Source organism: Pecten maximus, chromosome 5 (assembly GCF_902652985.1).
Source record: "Pecten maximus chromosome 5, xPecMax1.1, whole genome shotgun sequence".
In the NCBI taxonomy this organism is placed as follows: Eukaryota; Metazoa; Mollusca; class Bivalvia; order Pectinida; family Pectinidae; genus Pecten; species Pecten maximus.
This window is the reverse complement of record NC_047019.1, coordinates 24,321,166-24,333,384: the sequence shown is the minus strand read 5'-3', so window position 1 is coordinate 24,333,384 and position 12,219 is coordinate 24,321,166. Positions and strand designations below refer to the sequence as shown.

General features: G+C 34.4%; 2 protein-coding genes across 4 annotated transcripts in view; one reads left to right on the top strand and one right to left on the bottom strand.

Moving 5' to 3' along the window:
* Positions 1-715: 715 nt before the first annotated feature.
* LOC117327609 (calcineurin subunit B type 1-like) lies at positions 716-5,273 on the bottom strand. The gene is made up of 6 exons (XM_033884666.1): positions 5,079-5,273; positions 4,334-4,438; positions 3,659-3,728; positions 2,565-2,801; positions 1,537-1,721; positions 716-957 (listed from the first exon to the last, which is right to left on the bottom strand). The coding sequence occupies exons 2-6, from the start codon at positions 4,334-4,336 to the stop codon at positions 907-909; spliced, it is 546 nt and encodes a 181-aa protein (XP_033740557.1). The 5' UTR covers positions 4,337-4,438; positions 5,079-5,273; the 3' UTR covers positions 716-906.
* Positions 5,274-5,544: 271 nt separating this feature from the next.
* Positions 5,545-12,219, top strand: part of LOC117327608 (tyrosine-protein phosphatase 10D-like) — a 52,870-nt gene continuing 46,195 nt past the window's right edge. For all 3 annotated transcript variants that reach the window (XM_033884665.1, XM_033884663.1, XM_033884664.1), the window contains exon 1: positions 5,545-5,745. In XM_033884665.1, the coding sequence (XP_033740556.1) occupies positions 5,710-5,745 (36 nt within the window). In that variant the 5' untranslated portion in view covers positions 5,545-5,709. The remainder of the gene's footprint in view (positions 5,746-12,219) is intronic.

Genomic DNA, 12,219 nt, shown 5'->3' with positions numbered 1-12,219 from the left:
AGGAAATTATTCTTAATAACATCAATAGTAGTATAGTACTACATCTCATTCATGATACCATCTAGTGTAACACTGTAGTGTTATAATTCCTACAGGATAATGTTACAGTAATAACTACAAACGTAACGTGTCTCACCAAACATGAAAAAATTAATTAGAAGGCTTAGTTTATTTTGTTTAACGTCCTATTAACAGCCAGAGTCATTTAAGGACGTGCCAGGTTTAGGGGGTGGATGTAAAGTCGGAGTACCCGGAGAAAAACCACCAACCTACGGTCAGTACCAGGCAACTGCCCCACATGGGTTTCGAACTCGCAACCCAGAGGTGGAGGGCTAGTGATAAAGTGTCGGGACACCTTAACTACTCAGCCACCTAGGCCCTGAAAATTAGTAGGCAATTTTAAAGTGAAAATATACTTCATAAAAACAGATTGGTACATTTTGTCAAAAATACTCCAAAAAATACATGAATTATCGGAATTTTTATATGCGTATAAGCAGAGTTCAATGTAATAGTTTATGCAAATACCTGGAGTTAAAATACAAACTTTTAAGATAAAGAAGTAAACTAGAAAATGTCTAAGACATCAATGCCCACTGCTACTTGACACCCCAAAACCTCAGCAGTTCTTGAGATCAGCTAGTTACACTGCATCGGGATGGGCCAAGACGGATATGGGTAACATTATATGAACCCCCCCCCCCCCCCCCCCCCCCATTTCATGGAGGGGGCAATAAAAATACCCGGGATGCAATAAGGTGGATTTCTGATTTCATGGACAATAACCTGTGTTCTGTAAAGGACATGTAGAGCTGCTGCGATGAGCATAGAAACTATGTAATCAGGTCAAGTTAGACACTAGTATTCCTGCTTGTTAAATTAGAACTATGAAGATTACAGATTCTTTCAGAAGAAGTCCACAGTCATTCTATCCACTATCTCCTGGTCACCAATCATCTGCAAAACAAAATCAAAGTATAAAATGTTCACGTGATAAACTTTGATTTGGAATTTGCCACATATTTATTTATGAACGATACCTAAAATAGTTGAAGCAAAATGCCATTCAGGGAAACACAACTAGATATAAAAATTATAAAGCATAGCACATTTCAAATAAAAATATGAGCCAATGGCCATGGCTAACTTATACCTCTACTACCCATCATTTGCATCCATGGCAGCCAACTAGCAACTGTTGCTTTGGAAAATAGCACCATTGCATTTGTTTTCCTTCAAAACCCTTAAAATACCAATTTTCAGCTTAATCGGACAATACAGGTATCTCAATTTTGACCAATCAGAAGCTGTGTATAATTTTATCTTATTATAGTTTATCTTATTGTATTTATCCTGCAGCAGGATTTTACCTGATAATAAGCCCAGTATATCTTTCGAGTTCAGTAAGAAAAGTTAACAAATGCTGCTTCATTTTTCTATAAAAAAACATTCCTCGACACCTTGACATTGAGACAAATTTATGTGATAGCTTATATCAGATTTCTCTACACCGAGTATAATACCAATACTACAAACCTTTTCAAATTCTTGGAATGTGATCTGACCTTTGGTTTCAAGGTCAGGGTGATTTAGAGCTTTGAAGGTCAAGGCCAGAATGTGATCGTCAGAGATAGCAACAGAATAAAATAATTTGTAGAGCCGGAAAATCTCATCGTGGGTTAAAGCATCACCACTGTAGATGTTGAATAGGTCAAAGATGACTGTCAAAAACAACAGAAAAGGAATGTATTTCATAACTGATATTGATATTAAAATCGTAGATCTCAGGCAGAATTTCAAATAAAAAAAATATCCATTTAAGATGCTGCAGTACAGACAGTGTGTATACTGATTGTCACAAATACAGTGTATGTATATAAAATGCAATGAACACCTTTATAAGTGAACAGAACATATCTAGAGTCATTTAAAAATATAGAAACATATTTAATTAGAACCAACAAATGCAAAAACTTAACAACAACGTCCTAAATGTAATCAATTATTAACCTTATGGACTGAAATCTACATACGGTAGCTTATATATATATATATATGGTGGTGTTTCTTCGGGATGCAATTTAACTATCAATTATTCATTCCATTGAAATCAAAAGATAGAAATAGAAGATGAAACTTTTGGAGGGTGGTAATATCATTATTTATGTAATTTTGGTGAGTGCAGGTAATATTATCAAGCGTGTAACTTTTGTTTGGTGTTAGTATTCTATGAAAATATAGAACAATTTTTTGTTTTTAATCCAACATAATTGTTCTTTTATCAGCGATGTAGCATCTTGAAAGGATGCCAATGGGTCTTGCAAAGACTCATTGACAAATTTATATATATATTATACTGTCTAGTAGTTCTTTAACATATCATTTGGGTTAAGGTATAGTATTTAAGTTTCAATCATCCATATCAAATATTGTTTACCTTTAAAAAGGCTAAAAATTGTTAAGGTAAATTTCTATCTACCCAGTAAACTACGTTACATACTGCGATACAGTCAATTAGCTAGGGGAGATAACCTTAATCTACAAAGTTGACAGGGAAAACATACACTTTTTCTTCTCTGCTGGTTTAATCCGATCACTCAGTAAGGCACACACACGAAGAAAGGATTTAGGATAAATTTTCAATGATCGTTTGTCAAGTAAACTGGCAATGATTGGCGGTGCTAAATCACTTCCCGCAAACTCGACCATTGTCAACATGTTGTCATATGGTATGCCATCTGTGCCATCAGGGTCCATATCTCTATACCGCTTCATTAACTTCCTAAGCTGATTCTCTGTGACTGCAATATCAAGAATTTTGATTTGTAATGTGAATTGTGATTTGTGATTGTAAAGTTGAAGGTGAGAAGCCCTTCACGGGCCAATTTTGGCAATGGAACTTGTTGAACTTGAAATTGCAAATTACAGCAGATGAGAGACTTTAGTTGAAACATGCCCTGTAGTTTGAAATGAAAACTCTTTATAATCCGGCAAACCAATCAATTCAGGCTGGTCAGGCCCTTTGTAAATTTATCTGCCTTCCCAGATTATACCACTATCCTAATTTGGCCAATGCCTATTTTTTTTTTTTATTATAAACTTTATTTATATAACAACAATTGTGAAACAATTTAAGTTATATCAACTTTAATTTAACAAGCTTCTTGGCCTGGATTGAAGCATGTAAGGGGTCTTACTGTGGGAAGAAACCACAGAATCCAGGGAAAACCCATGTGGTCAGGCAGCTAGGTGACCCCATACCTTTCCACATCCGAACAGGGGCAAATGCCTTCCTAGCAATTTTTGCAAAGATAACTTTGAAATCACATCAGCTAATTTGACCATATTACTCCCATCCCTTCGCCAACCAGACTGTCTGTCCTTTGTAATAGTTTGTCAAGCTTTCAACCAAGGACTTAATAACACTTTAGTTTGTCAAGCTTTCAACCAAGGACTTAATAACACTTTAGTTTATCAAGCTTTCAACCAAGGACTTAATAACACTTGAGACCACAATCAGCTTGCAATTGGGAGGAGATATATTGCAAAGTTTTAATTTGATGAAAATTAATTTCCTAACTTGTAATTGACTTTTACCTTATTTGAGTTATTTGACAATTGTTATCATTTCAATCCTGTGATTGTGGAAGATACTTACACGGAGTAGAAGATAGAAGATCTTGAATTTCTTCCTTGCTCAGAACTTCCTGTAAACTGGACTCGTTTCCCTGAAAACACATAGTATTTTGGTTTATGCCAGAGTAGTAATAGTGAATACTGATCAGGGCTTTTTCTGGGGGCTTTTGGGGGCCGTTAATGGGCCCCATTCCCAATTGAAATTATTTCACATTTTAGCCAAATTCCCAAAATTTGCAGTTTACTCTTGAAAAAATCTTTCCCAATTCACCAATTTTCTTCCCAAAATGAGACAAAAGGCCCTTAAATTCCCAAACCAGTGAGAAAAAGCCCTGCTGATAGATAATATATAACAAAACATACAAAATTTCAATAACATATACATCCTATGATAATAGTTTATAAACTTTCCATTGTTTAACTCACATCAAAACAGACATTAAAATAACATAGACTGAAATGCACTACAAATCTTATTCTCAACTTACTTATGTTACAGGTAGTTTATCTTTACTGTACCCGTACAGCAGTCCTAGAAATTAAACTAAGTTTCCTATCAAGTTTGAAGGTTACTTGAATATAAATCATGAAAGACAAAAAATTAAGTAAACATTTTTGCATTAACTGAGGAATCTAAATTCTACATCTTTGTTGTTGTCATCATTAAATGTAAGTCGTAAATAGGAGACTGACTAACCATGGTTTCTGTGTGTCTGTGGCTACTAGCTTATGTTAAAGCACATGGCAGGAATCTCCTTTCAACTGTAGAGTTTTTCTCTCATGAAACTCGAACATCATAAACCTGAAATAAAAACAACCAAAAGATATAAGCAAACCAGTAGACTGTCTTATTATATAAGAAGACATACACTTTCCTCAATTTGCAATAATAATAGCTAGCTTACAATGAAGGTACGATATTTTAGCAGCATTTGTGAGCTTGTAAATATTTAATAACTTTTAATGGTATATGACATTTAAAGAAAATCAAATCAGTACTAAAGAAAGATAGATCAAGGATGTCAATAATCTAGTTAATTTGAAGTAACTTTGACTTTTTCAATTTTTACCCATTCATATATACATCTGTATAGTTAAAGAGGTTAAAATGGAAATATACGTGTAGCTGTTAATTATATAAATTATGAGTTTACAGTTTCAGGACAATTGGATCATTAATGAAATGGGTATATATATACAATAATGAGAAATTGCTGGGTTAGTACATTTGGGCTGATCCATTATATCCCTCAGCTGACCTGTTGCTTGGGCGTAATTAGTAAAGGAAGTGCATGCATATTTGGTAACATGAAGATTGAAAAGGGAGGTATAATAGTAGTGTCGTTTACGATCTAAGAACCTCGTTAAGCACAAACGACACTACTATTATACCTCAATAAGGAGCATGGAAACGGTTGTTTATCTTGAGTCATCTTTCGTACCTTCAAAGTTGAAGATTATTTTCCTTTTGCGTTCCATCTGTTTTTAAGCGTAATGTTGTTGTCTAACTTCAGAAACTGTATCTCTTTTGTCCAAATGCAGATATTAATACCAATCTTTGGAGCCTTTGGTCTGGTCAACAGACGAAAAATCTGGAAAGGGGGATTTCCTTAACAAACCAAATATTAAAACCGGAAACGGGTACTATAACTTTTAGTTCTATATATAACATAGAAAGAGGAATCCCCTACGATATTTGACGTCACTTCCTGTTAATTAGCTCGCAGGTGGGTGAGGTCACTATAAGCAAAAACAGTGGGTGTTCAGAAAGATCGGGAGAAGTTGATCACTGACTAATACTGATGAACCTGGACACGGGAAGTAATCGGTTTACGTAAACGTTGGTTTTGTGGTTTCAATATGTGTAACAGCCAACGGCAAAGTCAGAGCGACTTGTTCATCGTTCAACTTTAGGAACGTTGTTACCATCTGGACAAAATTCTACCACTTAGTTTAAGTCTTCAAAGTGTTTTAACATTTCGAGAACTAAATTCTATCGTTATATGATGAGTCGAAGAAACTGATCAGTGGAATATATGCTTCTTTCTACACTTACAAAGGTCATACATCACAATGATAGTGGTGTCTCTAGCGGTGTTTGTAATACAGGTAAGAATGTGTTTTTGATACAGGTAAGAATTTATCACAGGTGTATTTAGCGTATTATATCTACATATACATGTGGACTGGAGTAATAATGTTACATTCAGCTGACTGAAAATATGTACCACATGAATTAGCTACTTGTTTTCCAATACTGATCCAGATATAAGTAACAACTACAGCACATGGGGCCATCAAACTGTTGATAGCCAAAACCCAATCTGAGTCATGATCATATGTCGTGTTATGCAGATCATCCAGACAACATGCAGTGAATGTACATGATATGTAACCTAATGAGAGGTATATTATAGCAAATATATATGCCTACACAGTTAGTGTCCAAACAACAGGTAGGTATCATAGAATGGCCATTAAATCTACAACATTACCATTCCACATTCCAATGTTATGTACATGTAGTTTAGATCTAAACACAAAATGTATCATGTACAACAGAAAAATGTATTTATCTAATTCTCTTTATTCACATTTAGGCTCTGGTAAAATATTTTCTTGATGTCCCAGATTTAATGTTAAATAATCTTAATTAGAAATATCAAAAGTTCAATTTAATTGAGAAATATTTTATTTGATATTTGTCAATTTCATTTGAACATAGCACTGACATGATATAACTTCTTCATCAACATGACTATTTAAAATTGCTATAGGATATATAAAAGATGAACTCAGCTGTTATAAATTATATCCAAATTATAAAACTAAGTACATGTTGTTCAAATGATAAGTGGATGGCCAAATAATTAAATATGTACTTCACTGCATTCAAAATAAACAGAAATGTAAGTTTTGGCATGGAAAGTGTCAAGATAAATTTAGATTGTCAGTACCATGGATTTGCTGGTACATAACAATTTAATGGGTGGAGACATTCTGTACATGAGGATCTCAAGTCTCACAATCAAGGTCACTCGGTTTGTTGATCTGTAGCTAATTTGTGGAACGTATGTAAGTCACCTACACAAAAGTATGTAATCTCAATTGTTACAATAATTTTCAAATATAGATACAAGTTAATTAAATATGAAGAAGACACCTAGCATTAGCAGTAACTGTAATATATCTGTCACAGCTATAGCTAGTTGTCAGTTAATTAACTTTAATTCCCATGGCAGGTATATAAAAAAAGTAATTAATGACCATGACTTGATTTACACTTTAACAGGTTGATGGTTTTTCACATTTAGGAACTGATTGTATAATAGTGTAAAAGTGAATTATTATGTACCGTCTGGCATCAGGAACTTATAAAATGGTGTCATTATATTTATCATTATATACCGCCATACCCTAAAGAATACAATATTCACTTGTAGGTTATACGGTACATAACTTCCTGGTTTTGGCAATATTACTTCATGTCAAAAGTGTGCATGTCCATTTGTGTCCAGTAGTGGAGATCTATAGATAAATATCTAGCTGTGCCTTAGGGGTACTCTGCCTGCATGCTGTAATATGCTGTTGAGCTATATCTATATGTGGGATCAGTTTGTGAATAGAATCTGAAATCTTGATGGTAAATTTGATTGGATAATGGTGGATATATATAAATCTACTGGGGCATGATACATGTAAACAGGGATATCAATAATATCATGGACATAATACAAAGATATCCGTGATGGACATATATTGTACCAAAACAATGTTATCAGGGACAAAATACCTTACAGGGCATCCAGTAGACCCCTTTTGAGAGTATGTTTTTGACTCTCCAAAATCAGATCTGACTCTTGAGTTTGAAGGAACATGTCTATATATTTGACATGATGTTTTGACTCTTCATATTTCTGAGAAAAGGTGATTTGACTTCTGAAATTTTTAAAGGCAAGGGTCAACTGGATACCCTGCCTATAACAAGGATATCAGGGACAACATACCTAAACATGAATTATCCAATATCAGGGACAAAAAAAATACCAAAACAAGGATATCTGCCAGCTGGGTCAAAATACCTAAACATGGATATCAGGGACAAAATACCTAAACATGGATATCAGGAACAAAATACCTAAACATGGATATCAGGGACAAAATAATTTCAAAAATGATGATAAAAGGGACAAAATACTTAAACAAGGATATGAGGGACAAAATACCAGAACAAGGATATATGGGACAAAATACCTAAATATGGATATTAGGGACAACATACCTAAACATGGATATCAGGGACAAAATAATTTCAAAAATGATGATAAAAGGGACAAAATACTTAAACAAGGATATGAGGGACAAAATACCTAAATGAGGATAACCAGGACAAAATACTTAAACATAGATATCAGGGACAAAATACCAGAACAAGGATATATGGGACAAAATACGTAAACATGGATATTAGGGACAACATACCCAAACAACGATATCAGGGACAAAATACCTAAACATGGATATCAGGGACAAAATACCTAAACATGGATATCAGGGACAAAATAATTTCAAAAATGATGATAAAAGGGACAAAATACTTAAAAAAGGATATCAGGGACAAAATACTAGAACAAGGATATATGGGACAAAATACCTAAACATGGATATTAGGGACAAAATACCTAAACAACGATATCAGGGACAAAATACCTAAATGAGGATAACCAGGACAAAATACTTAAACATGGATATTAGGGACAAAATACCTAAACAACGATATCAGGGACAAAATACCTAAATGAGGATAACCAGGACAAAATACTTAAACATCAATATTAGGGACAAAATACCTAAACAACGATATCAGGGACAAAATACCTAAACATGGATATTAGGGACAAAATACCTAAACAACGATATCAGGGACAAAATACCTAAATGAGGATAACCAGGACAAAATACTTAAACATAGATATCAGGGACAAAATACCTATTAAAATAAAACAGGGATATTGGGGACAAAATACTTAAATAATGATATCATTTTGGAGGGGGTCATGATCATATGGGGCCATATGATTTAGAAAAATTCATTAAATTTCTAAATGGCCCATAAATTATATTATAGATTACCTATGTAAGGATACCAGGGACAAACATTTTCACAAAATACCTTTATAGAAAAGGATATTAACATTATGTGAAATAAAAAAGGTTCACAATTGTGGTCACAAAGCAGCCAGATTATGTATAGAACTACACACACTGTGACACTGAGATATAATGGTATTGCTCATGTACACCAAATTATTTATGACATTTTATTGGGTCAATTAAGATAACACCAGACTATAGTGTACAGGGTAAAACTGTCCAGATTAGTTATAACAGAGCCCACCTGTAAAGTTACACCCTTTCTTTAGAGATTTGAGGGATTTTTATAACTGTACAATACATATATACATGTATATATAATATAAAATTATGCAGAGACCTGCATGGTCAGTCATATTTTTTGTCAATATATGATTATGAAGCTGGGTCATGAACAATATAGCACAGATTCACAGATGTATTTGTTTGATACAGAAAAAAATATAAATGTGTACATATTACAAATATCAGTAGGATATATTATATAAATTTAAAGGAAACACAAATTCAGATGAACAAGCCTTTTCAAGTACCCTGACTTCTAAATGCTTCCATTAATATTATACAACTAAAAAAATATAATGTGTCATTGTCATTGTTTAACTGTGTCTAAGGGTGAGGGGGTGGGGGTGTTTTGTTTGATGAGTTTATTGTCCCGTGAACAGCAGTCAGTGTCATTTTGAGGCGGGGTCTCCTTGTAGTAGTTGGTGACTACCTCACTGAACAACATACAGGCCCGTCGCATGCCATTCAGAGCAATAAGGAAAAAGTGTCTTGCCCAAAGGACACAACCATGACAGCACAGACTGGCCTATAGCTAGCTATTTCTCAGCTTCCTGAGAAACACAAACCGTCATGGGTAAGGAGCAACGAACCACGCACCTCGGATCGATTTTCTGGCCTACACACTAACCAACTGAGCTATCATGGCCACATATATGTGTACCTATGACATAATAAATCGGTTATTATAAAATGGAAACACAAATTCAGATAAACAATATCTTTTCAATATCCTGATCATGACTTCTAAATGCTTCCGTCAGTATGATACAACTAACATGTACATTTAACACAGGTGTAATCCACTGTCATTGGGGCATATTGTATTGAAAAAAAAAAAAAAAAAAAAAAGTGTTTGATGATGAGGGGGCCCCCGGGGTGAGAAATATGGTTTATTTGTGCAGGTATTATATAAGTGTATAAGATGTCTCTAAATCTACACTCTGTTATCAAACTGGATAGAATAATCAATGATAGCAAATCAACAGTATACTATGCATTATTCGCAGCATTTTGTGTCATGACAAATTTATTATCAGTTTGTTGGGAATGGCATACCTGAGATACATATCAACACAGGAATGTACTGGACTGGTAGGAGTGATACAGTATAACAATTCTTTTTACACTAAGATCAGTTTACTCAGGTTTCCAGAGTAGACAGGAACAGGATCTGTATTAGACAGGAGCTATCTTATATATTAGACAATATGATCATTACTACATTATGTCATATATGTCAACCTTGCCATATGTTTATACACAGATACATTATACTGGCCATGGCTGTATATTAGATTACTTTTTAGCTCGTCTCTTAAAAGAAGATAGGAGGGAGATCGAGAGCTTGTTATCACCCTACAGGCATTGACATTGGCTTTGGTCTTCTAATTTTAATTTAACATTTTGGTGCAAGTGTTGAAAGACATATTGATATTTGGTATTAGTGTTCCTGCAGGGTTAGACTATCACATCTCGGAGTTGAACTGAAAGCTTTTGGAAAAAACACATTGCTTTTTGACATGTTTTGGACCTGGCCTTTTTATGCGTCACAATCATTTGTGTCTTATATATTAGCCCTACTGTTTTAGCTTGTATACAATTTATACCAGGTTGAGTAACTGTGCACAAAGTAATTCTGTCCGTACACCATATAGATCTTATTTATTCAATTTGCAAAGCAAAGGTCAATTTAATATATATAATTATTTATTGGCAAAAAATTGTCAGACAAGCTATGCTGTTGTACAACAGCTCTTGTTATTTTCTGTATTTATAATTGTTCTACACGTTACAACGATCGAGCCATTCCTTCCCCTCACGTCTCCGACTTTCAATGTGGATAGTGTTTATTTATTTTGTAAAGAATTCAAATTTTCAAATGTGTTTGATGACACAACACTTCATAGACAAATTCTTACTGTGACACCAGTGATGAGACAAATTCTTACTGTGACACCAGTGATGTTTCCTGCGGGCCAGAGCCAGATCTATAGATTTTATAGCTGATACAGATACATTAAAGACACTAAGTTAAACATTTCATATTCATACATAATTTTGGTCTTTCAAGCCTTGTTAGTTATGGATACGTTAAGTTCTGTATGCAGAAGGCAGATATACATATACATGTACTGTATGATAGTCTGGAAGGACATTAATTGCGCACAGCTCATTCTCTGGTTCCGGATTTACAATACAATCTTAAGCTACCCCAATGATGATCATGATCCTAATTTGTTCCAGGAGATATCAAACCCCAATAACTGTTAACATGGTTATTTTCCCGAGGGTTTAATTTTGATGGAGACCCTTGTAAGGTACAAGAATAAGACCAGGTGTTCCTGAAGAATAAGCGTCATCCTCCATCAACGACACTGGCCCACAAATCTGTTGGTCAAATAATTATATACAGTGTTTATTAAATCTCATTCTCAAATGACAAAACTAGCTGGGTGGTGACAATGGAATCGAACCATTAGGCATATCAAAATACATCAAACATATCCTTACTTCCTATCTTACAAGGAAATAGAATATATTTCCCTATGAGATTATAATGTCAGCCATAAAATGTTCATATGATCCTTATCAACCGGCATCTATGGAAATCTTAATTGTGTTGGTAATAATTAAATTAATTTTTTCTATGGTAGACAATATCTGTGACAGAAATTAATTTGTGATAACGGATACTTGGCAGTGCATGGTGGTGGAAAATTCAAAGTCACTCAAGTAGGTACTGTCTTTCAGTCCAGAAATAACTTTTCAAGTGCCTCTGGGCAACATCTTTAGAATTGTTATGTGCCTGTATCGGCTGTGTAGGGCTGTTACAGTATATGAAAGTCAGATTAGGAAACACTTACTATTTGTGTCTACAGTTATCTTACATATAATATTGATACTGCCTACAAGATTCAGAGCTGAGGCGTCCGATTCACTCCTGACCTCAGGCAGTTTGACAGTTTCTGTGGAATCAGATCACAGTTTGCCCTAGCTGTACTGTCTTGGTGGTCTCATATATATACTTCAAAATGGTATACAACTGGCCTCCTATATGTTGTTTAATGAGGTAGTTACCAGCTACTACAAGGAAACCCAGACTTAATTTACCCTGGCTGTTGACAGGGTAGTAAACTCAGCAAA